The following is a 19,723-nucleotide window of genomic DNA, read 5'->3' as shown; positions in this document are numbered from 1 at the left end:
TTTTTTATTATTTATGTTTTTTTTCACTTATGAACTCTAAACTTTCTGAAGCACCATCATGTCATTTTGCAGTTTTAGAGAAAAAAACTTAACGGTAATAACCCTTATGGAAAAAAAAATACTGTTTTTTTTCACAAGGCATTACTTTTTTATAATGTAACTTGTGACCGACAAAATTCTCTTTAGATCTAGTCCTGTCAGCCTTCTCTAATAAAGATATAAATTACCATAGCTCAGCAAGTTACATAATCTTATGAGGGTTTGATAACCCGAAAGTGTTGCTATATCGATCAAATGTAATACTTCTTATTTAAAGCCATTTCGCATATCCAATAATAAGCTCGGTGGTAGTCTGACATCGGGCGATGAAAGGTATATTCCACCTGAAGACATTCACAAATATCACAGCAGAATTCAAACGAGCCCACTGTAGAACAGAGACCAGCGAAATATACACTCAGGACAGCACATCAAATAAATGATACGCGTATAATTTTAAACATTGTAAACGCGTCTTATCCAGCTGTAATTTCAGGAAAAACACGCACTTATTTAATCAATATGTTTGTCTTTCTGGGATGCCTGTTTATATTTTCCCCTCCTCCCTTCTCTTAATAACATCTAAACGAGCGCACCATCTTCACGGATCGGTTGACAAGTTAATTAATTCTCCAGTTGGTGTGATATACATGCGTATTACATCCCTACTCTGCTCTTCCTGCAACAAAAACTGCAATGGGAAAACAGGCTCCTCGACGAAGAGTATCTTACTGAATCGAAAGTGGCGTTACCAATGACATTTTATTGGTATTATTATTAATATTATCAATATTATCAATATTAATATTTTATAATTTAACCAAAATACTTTCACTCGACGTTACAAGTAAATAGAAGACAGATATTTTAGAGGAACAGGTAACCTAATATTTATTTAAATATACGATTTTTCTTATAATATAGTATGGAAAGCCACTCTTATTCATAAAGCGCGAATTCACAATTGCATATGTGATTATTACTTTTTCAGTTTTAACTACTTTTGAGCTCATTCTTCTTCTTCTTAGGTGGCAGCTTCATATTGAAGGTTCGCAATTATGGATCTTCCATAATACATCACTGGGGCTAATTCTGCACAGGGGCCCCAAGAACCAAGTGCAGGGAAAACGTTCCCTATATATTTTTGACTGTAGATCCGTGTGTGTTCACTGTTTGCCTGTTCTGAGGGAACAGGCTTTCCGAATGGGCTTCGTCTATACCGACTGAGCTATGGAGGCTCCTTCGGCTCATCACTACAACTGAATATGTTTACGAAAAGTCAGATTACTTGACTGTAACCAGCCGTCCATAAACACACAGTAATTTATGCTAGGATAGCACGGTTAGTCCTATATCCGAAGTCCGCTTTATGTGCCATTGCGTGTTCTGAAGCTCTTTCATCGGTTTTTGGGAGTGGTGCCAATCCGAATTTCCGGGTGGAAAACTCTTCACGAAATCAAGTAACTTAGCGTCCACTTTAAAAGCCTTTTTAAATGTTCCTCCCTTTCTAGATGGGATTCGAGCCCAGATTGTTCCAGCTCAAGCGCGTGGCATGAAAAACATGTCCAGAAAAAAATATTCCAAATTCTTTATATTTATTTATTTATAGCACATGTAAATGTTGAAAATCAATCATTGATTTTCATCTTATCCATTTTTCAATTGATTTCATAAAGCACCTTGCTAGTGAAGTAGTAGTCGCGCGTTCTCTCCCCGACAAGGTAGGTAGGAAAATGTTATGGAAATATCGTGAATTTAAGTTCTGGTTTGCAACTGTTCCTAGTGATCATACTTGATGAAAACAGAAGCAGTGCATATTTATGTTTCGAATTCACGGACAAGTTCGATTGAATGAAACCTGCAGTGAAATGGTTTGTTCAGCAGCGAGACTACTTTGCACGCCAAGACAGGAGTCACCGCATTTGCAACACTGAACATCGCCACGCTAAAGTAATTTCGTAGGTAGCTGTGTAGTAAACTTGTTTTGCGCTTTTGAATTGTTTGCATACGTAAGTAAGGCAAGGATAAATGAATGTTTGTCAGAAAACAGGGGAAAAAATGTTTACCAGACATACTGGAAAAAGGACACTTTAGCAGCGCGAGATGAATTTTCCAGTAATACAAACTTCACTGCACAACTGACTTCACATGTAAAGGTTTTATCAGTGAAAGCTGATTTACTGACATGATAAGTGGCATGCGCCGAATCAGTTTATGTTCTGAGTATCTGTTTATCCGTTGATTATGCTTTTTTGTAGACAAAAACGCATAATCAACACCGCCCCTTCCTAGCCGGTTGACTCATTGAAATTGTCCTAGTGATCTAGAATTAACAGAAATCCCATTCCTTCCTTTGCAGAGATGCAAAGAGAAATCTGTTGTTTTTCGTTACTGTATATCGGATTGCTTTATTCCTGCTATGAACACGTGCAAAATAAATGTCTTAAATATGTAGATCATATCTAATTACAACAGCATCATAACTAAGAATACGGAGAAGGATTTAAGTACCGCAGAATTTATCCACTTCGTAGGTTTTATTGTCAAGACGAAAACCTTCATAAAAAAGAAGCTGATTAAAAATTTTAGTTTAAGAAAAATATTAAAATGCTCTGTAGGTTTTTTTTTTTGTATATAATGAAGTATGGACTAAATTTAATATCTTCTCTTCTTGAATCAAAATAGTCTCCATAAAGTTAAAATAACCACGTGAATTATTTTCTAGTTCTATGCTATCGAACACGCATTTAAAGCTTCGGCTGCATTTTATCCTATCAATATTCGATACTGAGGAAGTACGTTCGAATATATCCTTCAGCCATCATTGCCAGACGCTTTAATGTTAAGAACAATAGGAAAGATGAAAGATGGTCATTAACGAGCCTTGAAATAAAAATGTCGTTGCAGATTTTATTAGGTGCTCCTGAACATTTCTTGTATTTTCTTTGTTCTATTGCTATATAGCAATAGGACAAGGAATAGGTAAGGATTCCATCTCAAAACGGTTATTTGGCATAATTGGCAACTTGGCGTAGCAGGAGAGTACAAAATTCCTCAATTTAATAATCATTTAAAATGCTCACAACAACAACAGACATTGTCCTCCGTAGGTCCAGCTTTTTTTCGCATTCGAACATACGCATCATGAAATAATATTACTCACACGTTGTTAATAATAACAGCTATTAGAGGGACAATTGGATTATACTGAGAGATATTGCAATTTCGAATAAATTTAGATGTTTCATGTTATGGTGACACCGAAATGATGCCTCAGTCTTCAAGTGCAAGGCGCTCAGTAAAGATGCACAGTTACAGTTCAGAATTATTACTCATTTGGTAACGCGTTCCGCGAAAAGGTTTGTAGCGTTGTTTACTTTTTATGAACAAAATTCATATCAGTAGTATAAGTGCATCGTCCTCTTCTCAAAGTTTACGAAAAAAGTACGATAAACTTCCAAAAGCTGCAGTATAGTGCAGACAGTTTATCGATGACAAAGTCCATCTTCACATTGACTTTCGGATTTACATGGAATTTTGCAACAAATGCCTTTGACTTGGACATTTTTTTCTAGTGAGTGTTGGACAACGTTCATGACGAGCAGAGCACTGGGATACCGAAGAAGTTGCCGGAAGATCATAAAGCTGAAGGCGTATAATTGGCCTTTCTTGTAAGTCTTCAACAATATGTGGGGGAAATAATTTATGTATACACGTCACTCAGCTTCATTAATCGTCTCTCTCTTTCTCGCCACCTCTCATCAACGATCTTTTCGTTTTTTTTTACTGAAGTGATGAACTCACATTTTGTTCTCTGTTAATGCATCATTACAGAAAACGAAATATGGGTTCATCACTGCATTAATTTCTATGAAGCTGATGGCTGTCTACAGAAAAGTGTGTTTCACCTGGATTCAAATTCCATCCAGGATGCTAGGCACGTTTTTTATAAGGCCTTTTCAACCAGCAAGTTTTCCGATCTTATGGAGAGGTGTCATGCTTTTTTATCCCACAAAAACACTCAAGCTGGACAAAAAACACGTCATTAGCAAAACATGTACAGTTTTTTATTTATTTGTTATTTTTTTATATTAATTATACCATACACGAGAGTTGGACTATCTATAATATAATACGTTAGTACTGTGAATGGACAAGAAGGAGCTTGCTCATATTTCACGTGATGTGTGGATGGTATTGCTTGGAAAACACATAAGATGAGAGAATTCTCCAGATGGCAGCAATAGAAGAAATGAACGAGAAGATGGTTTGTTCTGTAAATAGAGTTGGAGTTGAACTTAGAAGGAGAGTTGAGTAGTTGCTGCATCTGATTACATGGATTTAACCTCTACCATGGATTATATGGTGGAGTAATTATTGATGCCGGTTTAGATGAACATTGGCAACGGAAGTATTTGTAGAAGATGTACACAGCGGAAAACGCTCTTTGCATTTTCTACAAATTCTACAAATATTTCTGCCTATGGGAGAGTGGGTGGAATGAACTGATGAGAGATTGACCATTAACCAACATAATTGCTCTCTTCTGTATTGAGTCAAGTATTTTTAGAGAGATCTTCGGGATTATGGGTGTGTCAAGAAAAGACTGCAAGAAAACTGTTCTTAGCAGGAGATAAAGAAGAACTGTGTGGTGTTTGCCTTGAAAGTGATAAGGTTCTTCAAATCCAATTGATGAATGGTTTGATCATCATTTAAATGTAGAGATTGTAGTGGAGATTGTTGTGGTGGGTGTGATGATATTGTGTAGTATAAGGTTTGTCGAATGCGAAGGAGGAGTATAGTGCACTGTCATCGATAATATTGGATTGTCAGTCAATTGTAGTAAGTAATTGATATATAGAAAATAGAAAGCTGAAAATTCTGTTAGAAAAGTCATCGGAAAGATCAAATAATGAGAGCTTAATAGACTCTTGGGTCCAACCGGTCGAATGCTTGAGATATCAAGAGCAACCATATGAAACTCCCCAAAAATTTTTATAGTAATTATACAGAGATGGATGACGTGTAAGCAGATTTATTGTTGATCCACAGTGGCAGAATCTATATTGGCGATCTTATATGTTGAGGATTTGTGAACCTTCTTAGGAATGGGTTGCACGCGGGATAGTTTCTGTGCGGCACGACAAATATCAGTGGATAATGAATGTGTGAAAACGCGACATAGAAAGGTTGTTTATTCTGAACCGTCCACTCACTCACTCACTCACTCACGCACGCACACACACACACACACACACACACACACACACACACACACACACACACACACACACACACACACACACACACACACACACACACACACACACACACACTTTTGATAACACGAGAAACGCTGAGAAACAAAATTTGGACTAAATTCTTGTAATATATTTTTGGCAAAATGTTAAAGAGGTGAGGGAACGGAATGGTTGGGAGTTCCATGTTGGACAGAAGTTAGGGGCGATAAATTTGATAAACAGAAGCCATGACTACTTTGAATAGGATGCACGTTTACTGCTTTTAGCTCTTTCGTAATCCGTTTTGAAAAGATTATGAATGGGTTTATATTTAATGAGATAAAAGAAGATACTTTTTTTCGGATAATGAAAGGATATTGCTTGTTGAGTTTATATGGAGGTCAGTATTGAAGTTGATTGCAACTGGACTGCTATCTCTACAACAAGAGAGGATATTAGGAAAAATCATAAGCGACTGGAACCTGTTTTTTTAATAATTCCATATCCCCCCCCCCCCACATACTGCTTTGAAGTCGCAAGACTTATTGAGTTTTTGATAGGAATATTACAAAAACAAGCGGTTCCATGTGTGCGTCAAAGTACACCATTAATGTTAACTCATTGATATCATGCATTGACAGTGTATCGCTAACGTAAACACTGCGTAAACAGTTGCATAGGACAGGGAATGAGGAAAGAATACCCATAAAAGCTGCGTAAGTGTCGTAAACGAACAAGAACACGAGAAGTTTTTTCTTTCTCTCTCTTTCATGGAAAGTGGTGGATGAATAGGATGATTGTCATAGTGAACTTGCCAACATTTAGGGACTTCACGGTAAGATGTCGTCAAATATGTTAGAAGGATCTCTCGCGTTGAGTCGGGTAACACCACAGAAACAATAAAGAATAATAATGATTAATAATAAAACTTGATTTCTTAGACATTTTTGAAGATATCATATACTGTACATCGAACTTCCTGTAACAGTACGATAACCTACATTGTACACACACACAGAGTCCACGCGGTTAGCCTAGTGGCCACGCACTTCGCAACCATATGCCTCGGAAAGGAATGGCCTGGGTTCGATTCTCGTCGCCGACGTGAGATGCTTAAGAATTTTTCTCATAAATAGTCAAGTTGCCAGTCTTGGGCGTGGACAGCAAGGGTTGCTCCCCAGTTTATCTGGGGGTTTTCCTTTCGCAAGCAGGCAAACCGGCCCGTGAACACACGCAGCTACAGCCATAGAATATACCTCGAGACATAGGGATACTCACCGTATCCTCGGGACGGGTAATTTATTTTATTTTATTATACTTCGTACTGATAAAGCAGTACTACTGTTACATAACGTCCAAAAGTATTTAAGAAGGCCTAACACGTAGAAAGGAGAAGAAGCATACACACGAAAATCGTATCGTACTGTCACCAATTAACTTTTGTTTGCTGTTTATTTTCTTTTAAAATAATACACTTTGTCAATAATGAAATTATTATATAGTTCGATATTTTGCCATCTGTATGAAATATAATATTTTTAACTGCAGGGGTAAATGTACAGAAAATTAGATAATAAAACAGGAAAAAATCTCAAAGATTCCCGATACTGGCGGTTAATGCATCTTTTTTTTTTTAATGTCGTTATACTTCCGGATATCAATGCTAGTGAAATATGTATGGCATGTGCAATGAAAATTCAAAATTAAATTTTTCAGAACGCTGATGAGTCATTCTGTCTAATACATCGGTGTTTTCGCGAGACCACACTAGTAAACAAGTTTATTGATCATTATCAGAGAGCTCATTTACTTTGCAAATACTGGCATGGATACCATTTTTCTGCATAATACGCCGCACTATTCAAGATTTATGGCTCCGGAAGTAAAGTTGAGCCAGCACTTCTGTAAAAAGTAAATGTTCAAAGGAATTACGCCTAATTTATCTATTATTTTTTCCTTCATGAATCAGTTATACTTATTTTAAACGTCTTTAAATATTTTGTTTATAACAATATGTTTAAACTGGGATGGAGCTGGCCAAGCCATGCAGGATTCAGGATGCGAAACAGGAGCCTTATTTCGATGACTGATATTAATAAAATGATCAGAATTACTATTATTATATAATTAAAATAAGTACACTGTTATGTTATTTTAATACCACTGATTTAATTCATATTTTATGAAAATAATATTCTTGTATTGAGTATATTATTAATAATTTATTATTATTATTGCTTTAAAATAGGCGTTTATAAGAAATTATAACAAAAATGTTCATAATTAAGTTATATATATATATATATATATATAAGTATTCACTTAAGAGAATATATATATATATATATATATATATATATATATTCTCTTAAGTGAAATCTGCTTTATATATATAAAGCAGATTTCACTTAAGAGAATTAATGATATCATCTGTGGTCTCATTCAATTGTTTTACTGTATTCTGATTTTTTTTATGTGAATCTCACCCATGAAGGGCTATAAACCCGTAGTAAATAATTATTACCATGGCTGAGCTAACAGTCAGATAATTCGTGAAGGAAATATGACATCATTTGAGAAAATATGAACGGAAATCACGTACTCTTCAAGAACAAGATGTTAGGAACAAGATCATGAAATAATGTTAAATGTAGAATTTAAAAAAGAAAAAAAAACAGTTAGATTTATGATTTAAATTATCCAAGAAATATATTTTTGTTATTAGGAAATTGGATTTTAGAGTCAAAATAAAATTTTTTAAAAAAATGCATGAGTTCCCGGCGATCTGATGAGGCAGGAAAGGAATTGAGACACAAATTATTGAAAACGATTATCATTGCTTAGCAAGTAGCATCTGCAACGTTTCGTGTATGGGACTGATATAAAACAAATTTGACTGTAAAGGAAGGTGATTTTGAGCTCTCTCTATTTTTTTTTTTATTGAGTTGTTAGTATCGTTTTTGTTCAGATTATACTTAAAGCAGTTAAGGGTGGTGAAGGTTTTATGTCTATTCGTTGTGCGTTCTCGGTCCAGCTTTTCCGCTTCTCAGATGATGCGGAAATCAAGAGTTTTCTGAATAATAAACTCTGACCTCTCTTTCTGTTGAAAAATCTGCTGTTCACTTTTTAGACAAGATTCTGACTTTGTTTGGGCACTTGATAACTTTGGACATACATAATGATATCGTGAATTGTTGATAACTTTGACATCGAGTCCGTGTTTGGCATTGACAATCATCTTCACACGAGGTAATATACTGAGAGCTGATGTTTTTCTCTATCCGTTCTGCTTCGCGCTGTGCAATAAATTCGCGATCTTCTCCATATTCTTATCTCTTCTTATTCCTTTCGTCCCATTTCTGGTAAGAAGAATCTGATGTTAGACATTAATTCCACGTTTACTTTCCTTTGCATTATTAGTTGCTTTCAGCAGATCAGGAATGGCTTGAAGTCATTAATATTATTATTATCATGTGACTTACTCTTTATGGGAGTCATTCCACCACTTTCCTACTATACCAGCGTTTCCCAAGCTTTCAGTATCCGCATATCCCCTTTCAAAATTTTAGTAACAATTTTGAAAGGGGTATGCACGTAACCCCTTTTTGTTGGGAAGAAGTCCATTTGGTGAAATGCGGTGTTCTATTATTTTACGTCCTAGATGGACTGCGCAACAAGAAGATGATTTCGTTTGTTTGTTTACTTCTCGGGTATTATTATTATTACGTGACACCTCCAGGGAGTCCAAAGACTCATCGAGGGAGGGCCTCTACTATCCACCAAGTACAACGAACTGCAACTACCATCATCGCAATTGCACCAACGCCATCTACTACACTCCACCACCACCACCCCTAGTATTATTACATAAAATCACAAACATTCATGCCCAAGGTGAGATTCGAACCCGCAGCCTTTTGATTGGAGAGCGGATACGTTAGCCTAGCCACTCGGCCAACCAGGCCGGTTTAACCTGTACATACGTCGCACCTTATGACATATACACGATTAAACATGGACATATACATGAATGTCATGATGAAACATTTAAGATACACGCACGATTGGGAAAAAACAGTCATTGAATACTGTTACAATTTACGTTAGTAATGATTTTCAAATTTATGGGAAAGTTTCGATCACGTGGTTGGAACTACTTGTATTTAAACTTTTAATGAAAGAAGTTCGAATCATGCAGTTGGAACCCGATCGAGCTGTCAACCCGACGCGGTCCTAATGGAAGTCAGCCGATGCATGCCAAAAGGCGCATTTTGCTTAAAACTTCCTTTAGATTATTTACTGATTGAAAAATTAATTATAGAATAGACCTGCACTTATCCGCGACAAAAATTTAAAAAAAAATTAAAATGAAAAGAAGTACCCTGTCCTCCCTAAAGACCTTTCGCGCTTTCCACATCCTGGGAAACACTGGTCTACCCTATTTAATCCTCCATCCACACAGTGTCCATCATTACCTACGCACAACCATCTATTACCCACTAATTGTATTTTTATCTTTAAATTGCTTATCTTTTCTGGCCGAATTGTCTGTGCGCTGATGCAAAGCGGGTCCGGGAAACGAAAGGAAGAAAATAAAAACTGTTACTGCCGTATGAGATCGGTTAACTCAATGTGATTTGAAGAAGTCCAAGCATTCCTTTCGTCGTGACGAAAATCGAACTCAGGTCTTTTTCAATCGTATGGAAAATTCCTAATATTGAAAAGAAATAATTGTTTACTTTAGAGTATACTTGTAGGTGGCAGTGAAATTTAGAAGAAATTTTTTTAGGGTTATTCAGTTTTAAATGCATTTAAAACAAGATGTGTTTTTAGAATATTTTGCTACATGCACTAACAGCTGACTCTTCATGCCACAAATACACGTGTTTTTTTTCATAAAACAACACTCATAATATTTCATTTTAGATGCATTTTGACTCACACGTTGTAATACATTCTTTGATTATTTCTTGCAGTCCTACAGTTCACGACCCATACAATCCGCGATCCGAAATTCTATGTTGCGTATGGTAAATCGTCACTATCAGTATTGACAATCGGTTAAAGCAGTTAACAGACATACCCACGGGCAAGGTGCATCGTGCTATGTGACGAGTCACGTGTTTGTAACCATTATGAATTGGAGTAATATGATGCTCCCAAGTGAATGCAATTGTGTTTGAGTGCAATGGCTGCGAGAAGGGAACTGATGGAGTTTGGATGAGGCATTGTGATAGGATGCCATGTTGCAGGCCCTATATGTTCGACAAATTGGTGACAAATTGGAACATCCCCCGGTCAACAGTCAGTGATACTATACTGAGATAGAAGCGCAGGTAGTCAACTGCAAGTGCTTCCCGCAGTGAACGATAATATGAAAAACCGCCATTCTTCGGCGGAAACGTTGAATATGAAATTCTGGGCATCGACAGGAACACGAATCTGCACAAAACATTCAGAACCGAGGCTCATAACATAGGGTTTCCATGGTAGGACAGCAATATGCAAGCTCGACATTACTCGAACCAACATGCAGCGTCGTCTTCTGTGGTGCAAAGAGCATGTGCAGTGGAATGGAAGTTTGGAAAGCTGTGTTATAGGGAGACAAATCACGCTACATCCTCTGCCGAGCAGATGGACTGGTCTGGCGGATTACCGCTGAACGTAACCCCAACTATGAAATTCGGAGGTGGCGGTGTGATGGTATGGTCATGTGTTTCCTGGATTTAGGACCTCTGTTTGTGGTGCCACAAACATTGAACTCCGAGAGGTATCTGAACATTCTGGACAATGCGGTGCTTGCTACTTTGTGGCGTTTCTACCGAACTGACCATTGTATGTTTCAGCAAGACAATGACCGTGTCATAAGGCTGCTCTAACTGCATGGTTTGTGGACATGAACGTCGCCACATTTTACTGGCTCCACATATCCCTGATCTCAACCCTATTGAACGTCTGTGGGATAAACTGGAGTGTCGGGTGAGGTCAAGCTACGTCCGCAATGCAACAGTACAGGACCTCCTTACATGCCTACAGGAAGAGTTCTCCAAAATTCCCATTGATCTCTATCGCAGTGAAAGGAGGTCCTGCATCTTATTAAGGTGTGTTTGTGCCATGGCTGTTTGTTTCTCACACTATGGTGTCCGTTCACGTCTTTCCAAGCAATGTATGTGTCAAGGGCAGGTAATCATTTTAGGTTATGTTAAGCTTTACTGAGTGAGCAAAATTCTTAGAAGACCGCTATTGTATATACACACATGTCAATGTTTATATAAAATGAATAGGTCATGTACATAATGAATAACTATAAACTAATTTTTTCATGGAATTCAGGTAAAATATTATTACCACCCCTGTTATTTCACAATTGGCCATTCGGCTACGTCAGGCGGCACTAATAAACCGTAATTTTTTTTTTTTTTTTGATATATCATGTTGGTACTGTTATAGGTTTTCTTAATAGTTTTAAAACTTTTTTTTTCGAATATTTATTATGGTTTTCTCTTTTTCTTTACTTGTATTTTTAATAACTCACTTAACTGTTTGTTAGTAAAGCGCATGTTTTCACACTTAAGAGCTTCGGAAATCACTATCTTACTGTTAATTCCATGAACACAGACGTGCTACCAGATTTCATTTCTAATAGGAAAAACTTTGCTCATCAGACAGAAAAGTCGTCAAACTGCCTTTTTCTTTGGTAATTTTCTACAAGATAATTTAACACTCAGTTTGATAATAACTATCTATTCTTAGCGAGCCATATAAGACGATGCAAATATTCCACATGATCACAAGTTTTTTAATAGTCCCTGAAGCATCATTTATTATGATGAGACGAAGAGTTTGATGTTGCATCACGCTGTTAAACGTTATTAACAGCCATTTCTGATAACTCAAAAGGGATTTAAAATGCAGAACATCAACTAATGCTTCAATTTACCGAAAACTACCAATAACTGATGCAGTTTGTTTTCCAGTAAGAGTGCAGGCCACTTGCTTCATTTGATAGGTGTTAGAATAGAAAGCATTTAATGCTTTTCATAGAGAAATTGAGAAGCATTTAGAATACTTTTCTTAAAATGTGTGTTTTCACTTTTGTGGGACTATTTGTAAAGAGAAATTAAAGTTTTAAGAATGCTTTACCAGTTTTCAGACTAAAAGAAATAGCATTTTAAAGGCTTTAAAGACCAGAAGGCTTGGCTGCCGTTTGGACAAGATGTACGTTTCTCGCTTTTTGCTCCTCCCTCAAACTCTGGAAGTGTTGATAGTTTTCTTGCAGCTGTTTCGGGCTTGGCTGTAAGCACTAAAGAAAGATAGAATTCTTGATGGATGTGAGCTTGATGTTTTGTTTGTACAGCTTTGGCACACCTTGTGGAGAACTACGGCTTAGTTAGGGGACGATATTTCAGAGTAGTGTGGGAAATGTGTTTCCATGCCAGGATTACTTTGAAAAATGCTTTGGGTTGGAAGATATCGCTATCAACAATTACGAAGTCGGTGCTCTTCTTATTTCTATTATATTCTCTTCATGTGAATTTATGTACATTATGTTTTTAGGAACGTGGTGTTATTAATAACTTTTTCATGTCCTGAACTCAAATCTAGCAGTCATTTACCAATTTTCCCAAATCTTTTCTATCTTTCTTGAATTATTTCCTACTTTGCTTTTTGGATCTCCAATAAGAACCAACTTTTTATTTTCCATTGTGTCAGCTAAGAGTCTCCGTAGTTCAGTTAGTATAGACGAATCCTTGTGTTCGGAAAGGCGTGGGTTCGATTCCCGTCAGTGACGTGAGGAACTTTATCTGGTTTTTTTCGACTAAAGGTGACTTAGCCAGTCTCACACCGCGGTAGGTTTTTTTTTTTTCACCCGGAAACTCGGGTTTTTCTGGGGCACACCGGCCCCGTGAACACACATGGATTACAGTCATGAATATGTTCCGGCGATATGCCGGTCCTGAGCCAGGATAAAATGGGGGAGGGTTGAGGAAAGCAATGGTGAACTACTCTGTAAAACTCTCACCAGGAATACTTGGTGGGCAATGCCTACAAAGTCACTGCAACGCAATGTCTTTTCCCCCTCGACGCAGTACCCTTGAAATCATAACAAATATTCCGTCTGCCAGTCTCTCATATGGAGGTGTAGTTTCTCCCACGAAAAGATGACAAAAAGGGAAACACCGTCAGTTTGGCTATAGCTGGCAGTGAGTAGTTCTAAAACAATAATACTTGAACGTAGAAGCTTTGTTTGTTATATCCAAACTCTTGTGTGCTTATCTACAAACCATGGCCTCATGATTTGAGTATCGTGCATTAGAAGAATTTTGAATAATCGGATTAAAAATTTACGATTTACAGAGTCCTATATTGGTCAGCAGTATCTGAAACGCACTTCACCCTGCTCTGGGCGACATTTCTACTACTTGGGATGAGAAATGAGAACAGTTCTGCTGGTGAATGAACCATAATTCATGCGATCCTTGACGCTTAGGTCTTATTGAAATGGGCCATTCCGAACATCTGTTGATATCGTTGGTGATAATCTCTTACTTTCTAGCCACTCAGAACTAACTGTTATACACCTTAATCTTCTACAAGAATTCGTATGATTAATCATTTAATTTTAATTTAATTTTACTAGCGAGGAACACCGTAGACACTACACTATCTTCACTAATGCTTCCGCTAATGTAACTGTTGCCTTTAGAAATGCACAACCTCACAGATGACGCTTCACTGAAAGGCACGAATATTGCTGATCCTAATATTCTGTTCTTGCTACAATGACGCGATGCACTTGTGCACGTGTTTTTATATCTAGTGCAATATTATTCCTACAAGACTGCTTTTGCTCAATTGTTCAGTTATTATTATTATTAGTGTGTGTGTGTGTGTGTGTGTGTGTGTGTGTGTGTGTGTGTGTGTGTGTGTGTGTGTGTGTGTGTGTGTGTGTGTGTGTGTGTGTGTGTGTGTGTGAGAGAGAGAGAGAGAGAGAGAGAATGAATTTCTCATTCTACGGCTGTAGTGAATATCAGACCTATGAAACATCAGCCTACTTCCAACGCAGCAATCAAACCAATCGGTGTCATCCTCAGATAAGCTTACTAAAAAGCTTCGAGGATACAAGATGAGTCATTACATCTCAACCGAGATCAACAGAAAGAAAAAAATCCATTTATTACATTTAAGTGCTGTAGCTGCATCGCTTAAATACATTAAAGCAAAAATTGTAAATACAGTACATATAATTTATTGTTATTGTATAAATACTCTAAAAATTTAATCTTATTCAACTGCAACTCTGGATTACCAATTACAGTAACTATTATTAATACATTAAAAAAAAGGAAAATTTGTATGAATTTCATTGTTAAAAAACGTCATCATGTCATCAACGTTTTGTTAAACATGATGACGTTTTAAAAAAGAAGTAGAATTAAGAGGTCGTTGAAGGATTTTTTGTTTTTAAGGAAATATTTCATTTTTTCCTCTTTCAAATAGGAAACCACTCCGAGAACATATGGCGCGAGACAACGCTCTGCCTGTTAGATGCTTGAGGTGGCTTGAAAAAGAAATTGTATTTGATTGCTAGAGCAGGGTTACCAGAATTATAAAAAATAAACGAATACATAAATGCAAATATAGAAAAGTAAAAATGAAATAATACATAAATAAAAATAATTAGAAACCCTTAGTCCACAGATAATGAGTTTACAATCTTCCCTTGGCGAAAGCCACATTAAAACTGTACCTGTATATGCACTGATAGAGATGAGAACACACAGTTTTTTTTTTCAAAAGCTGTCCGACTTTGGATAATGTTATGTTTCTATCGGCAAGCCCTTTTTTGTTGATGTGCTTGAGATAGCATATCGAGTTACTTCAGCAGAAACCTTGTTGATGGAAGTGAAGCGTTCCCAATGGAGTGGTTCTCTCAACTTAGGAACATATCTAAGTTTGGAGAACTCATATCAGTGACGGATGGGAGATGAGGAAGTACTTGTAATATGTTTCCATAAGATTAACGACTTCATGTGAAACGTGGATTTGCGAGTTATGTAAAGTGAGTATTCCAGCCATGAATATGTCTGATCTTTTCATGCGAATATCCAGATACAAAATGCCTTGCAGAGATTCCTCCTGTTATTCTCTAATATTACAGTTGGCAATGCACATGCTCTGCCTGTCGCTATCTCTCCATTCCCATGGCAAGCCATTATCATCATTAAGTTAACTTTCGACTGACCCAACAGTTTTGGACCAGGAACGATTGGATGTTCCCCTGTTAAGATTGATTTTTCACTTCTGATTCAAAATCGCGTGTCCATGTTTCATGTATGACGACAGCTCTGCTCTAAAATTTCTCATTCAGTCTCATAATGATGTAACAGTTCTGCAATTTGCGTTTCGAGTTTAAAGTTATTTCGAGCAAATAACTTTCGAGTTTGAAAGTTATTTGCTGGTCTTCTCTCAGCTGGTGTGAGCCCATTTGGTTGTAGCTTTCTCTTCAGAATTTCAATCAGAAGTCTGAAAATAGATGTGGTTCAGATGTTTAGCATAAAGCATTCAGGTTTTTCCAACTAAAGGTTCAAGGTATGAGTAATGTAATTTACTCATGCTTTTTCTTTGCTCAGTGGTTTTTTTCTTTACTCATGCTTTCTCTTCATCATCGTTTAGATGATTATTTGAGATAGTGGGCCGTTGGATTTGAAGCCGAGAGTCGTATTCAAAGATGGCACGTTGGCTTAATGTGTTATCAAGTATCTCAGTACTATGGACGCAGTTTTCAGGAGACAGGAACTATTACAAGAAGAAGATTCTAAACTTTGTTTTATCTGGAGAGAACAAGGAATATGGCATCATCCCTTCAACATCAGAGAAAGTGATTTATGATGGAGGCATTGTTCTCATGTGGAGCTGAATAATGATCAACGGCGCACCTTTCTTCATGTTTTTGTTAGGGATACTGAATACAAAACTTCGAACTATGTTGACTTCGTAGTGGTGCGATTTTTCCAGATTTTCTATTCATGCATGACAATACCCATAAAGCTCGAATAGTAGAGGAGTATCTTGAAACCGAAAATATTCGATGATTGGCGTGGTTACGTTCACCAGACCAAAATCCAAAGCATGTGTGAACGCCTTGGTCGTCGCATTGCATGCCGACACCACCACCACCACCTCTGTGGCAACATTCTGTGGAAGAATGTTGCCACAGGATCTTATAGACACCCTTATATTGGGAATAACCCTCTGCTTTCAGACCTGTTTAGCCATTAGAGGAGATTATACACCATACCGGTGTTATGTGAATCATATTGTCGACTTCTGTAATATGATATTTTTTGATAATTCTTATACACTGCTATGTAATCCTTTTAACCTATCTAACAATTTTCGCTGTCTCTTCATTTTATTGCTATTCTGTTGTACGCCATCATGCCAAATTCTATCTTGCTTCATCATGAACTGCACGAATTACATCACATTTTCGAAGTGTTTTGTTATTTTGTCTAGTGGTGTGTGTGTGTGTGTGTGTGTGTGTGTGTGTGTGTGTGTGTGTGTGTGTGTGTGTGTGTGTGTGTGTGTGTGTGTGTGTGTGTGTTCAGACGCGAAAACTGCACACACACACTGTTTTTATTATTACTTCAGTCAGGCTTACAACATGACATGAAAGTGGAAACGATTACATTATCCGAATAATCACGCATGCGTGATATGCAGATTACTTAACTAAACCTACGCATGTTTTAGTTTAGTTAAGTATAATTTATGTATGAAAACACCTGTTTTCATCTATTATTACAGTGACCATATTTTTTTGGAGATAATAAAGGACAAATCAGAAATTGTTTCATAATAAAAAAAGCAGGTTGCATTTATTTGTTTCACTAAAACTAAAAAGCGTTATAACATTTATTATAAAATATAAACATATATATATGGCATTTTAAACAATCATATTATTAATTTAAAAATTTTTAATTTTGATACTTTTCGCAAGAATGAACTGTTTTTAATAAATCAGGTTCTTGTTTTAAAAATTCATAAAACTGTATACAATTCATGTCAAAGTTGCATTTGGTATAAATGCGTGTTTTCAATGTTTCGATTTTAAATTGTTTCTTTTCACTGGTCCACATATTGTTCACTAATGAAAATACTCGTTCAGTGGGGACATTAGATCCAGGGGGGACATAAGCATAATTCACCAATTTTTAAAATGTTTTTAAAAGATACGTGTTTACATCCACTCACTCCTAACAGCTTCTAACTACACACAGTCAAGTACAATATGTACACACGCACATAAATGAACCAGCTATATATGCCGCGCCGCTAGCGAGTGCCGGTGAAATGATAGGTTCATGTTTCTGTGGGCCGTGTGCTGCGTGCTAGTATTCAATTCACAAAATAAAGGACAAAATGGCCATTTTAGAAAAAAAAAATCTAAAGGACAGAGCAGTGAAATAAAGGACGTATGGTCACCGTACCTATTATAGAAGTGTTTGTCTTAATGCTGAGCTTAATCACAGGTTGCACACGTGGAATTCCTTTCTTGTTGTTGTTGTTGTTGTGAACTTAACCTGCAAAAGGCTCTAAACTTTATAGTGCATTAGAATTAGTGCCATGATTAGTAAGGGTTAGATAATAAGCAAAATCTGTCTAGAAATCAAACATTTTTAAACCTCTTTAGGGGATCTGTAATAAACAGGCTGGTATTCTCATACAGGGATGAAATTCGTCCGCCACCTAATTGTTGGTGTTCTAGAATAATCTGCTAAAGGAAGACAGCCCTGTTCAACTACTCTACTCTTGAGTTTCGTTCTAGTATTTGGGTTGCAAAAAATACAGAAAACTCGGTGCTATGACAGAACACATAAAACACGGATTTAACTATTGGTTAAAATATTCTGTCGATAATAAAGTATCTTGCAGTCTTTGAACGGAAAATTGGAAATTGTATCGAATGGATTTGGCAAAGGCGATTTGAAGCAGAATATGTTTTGCGTGACGTGATATCATCAGCGTATTTCAGGTAACATTTCTAAGTTACCGTTATTTTTGACGATTGCCAGTCCATTTACTTAGATTTGCCTGTGAATAGAACATAAGTTTTACTGGCAGCTGTGCCTGCGTTTCAGGAGTTGTCAAGGTAGAAAGATACTGAAATGTACAGTTTTCTGAATGGCACTGTGGCACATGTAGTATGTTTTTATAATTAAATCTTATTTACCGGTCACTCCAGTTACTCTGAATAAAGCATTTGGTACTTGCTAGTAGCAGAGTTATGAAGGTAACTTATACTAAAATGAAAAAACTGAGATTCTTATCAGTTATGTAACAGTTTTTTTGTCATCGAATGCAATATGAGATTCTAAATGTAGCGAGAAGTTTTCTTATGTTCAAATTTAAAGTATATGATAAAAATGAAATGACATTTAGCAAATGCAATTAAAAATAGTGTATTCGAACATTATTTTTAACTGCATTTCACAATGATTGATAGAGGGCTAAAATGATTAATATTGTGTCAATAATACCGGTCAAGTTTAGCCATTACTGTTAGGGATGAGCTTTTCTACGAAATATTTGTAATGAGAACATCATCTCAAAGACTTGAAAAATCTTTTCTTTGCATACTTTGTAAAAAAAATTAACAAAAATATCCACAGTTGTTTTTCTTAAAGTGAAAATGTGGTAGTTTATTTCCTGAGTTTCTTTTAACATTTGTGAAAATAAGTGAACAGAATCTCATATCTACTTTCGTTTGTTCTTTACCAGATCGATCCAAAGATTGCCTTCCCGAAACGGGCACACCCAAAGGTAAGACAGCTTATTTTATTATTTTATCCCGTTACTCTTCGATTTTACTCTCGGACCCACCCATGCATTGTAGCGTCCTTCCTTCCGCCGCTCTAATAAATGATGTTCACTTGTTATGTTTGGGTGGAGCGTTATACCAAGTAAAAGGTTTTATTTCATTGAGAAGTGCGCATCTTTACACTGTTAATGAGCAAATGGAAGGGGAGCATTTTCTTTATTACGATGAACGCTAGTCGAGGAGGAAGCCCGATATATCGCTAAAAATGACTGCGGCGGTTCCACTATTAGCTACAACGTCAAGTTATGTCTAATAGCCGGCATTAATGAAAGAGCAGTCTGGGGCCAATAATTCGAACAACAATAATGCTTTATTTCCTCAAATGACGTATAATATACACGCTGTAGGGATTTTAATTGTCACTATTTTCTTAGCTAGCAATGAATATGAGGTTGCTTTTAGAGTGTTGATAATGCAAGTAATCGGTGGTGTAATCAGCGATATACTAATGGCATCTTCATTACTTTCTACTTCATGAAATCTTCTTTCTTCGCTTTTTTCTCCTTTAATGCCAGAAAAATGTATTAACAATTTAATTTCAGAGCGGCTCATTGTC

The 19,723-nt window shown here is 36.6% G+C and overlaps 1 protein-coding gene across 9 annotated transcripts in view; it reads left to right on the top strand.

The window, feature by feature from the left end:
• LOC150104491 (RNA-binding protein Musashi homolog Rbp6-like) overlaps positions 1–19,723 on the top strand; it is a 768,426-nt gene that overhangs the window by 114,580 nt on the left and 634,123 nt on the right. For all 9 annotated transcript variants that reach the window (XM_090395177.1, XM_090395182.1, XM_090395176.1 and 6 more), the window contains exon 5: positions 19,068–19,109. In XM_090395177.1, the coding sequence (XP_090251303.1) occupies positions 19,068–19,109 (42 nt within the window). The remainder of the gene's footprint in view (positions 1–19,067; positions 19,110–19,723) is intronic.

The sequence above is a fragment of the Typopeltis vanoorti genome, chromosome 7 (assembly GCF_054136105.1).
Source record: "Typopeltis vanoorti isolate ZY-2024b chromosome 7, IOZ_Tvanoo_1.0, whole genome shotgun sequence".
NCBI classification, from domain to species: domain Eukaryota; kingdom Metazoa; phylum Arthropoda; class Arachnida; order Uropygi; family Thelyphonidae; genus Typopeltis; species Typopeltis vanoorti.
This window is presented reverse-complemented; position numbering and strand designations above follow the sequence as displayed.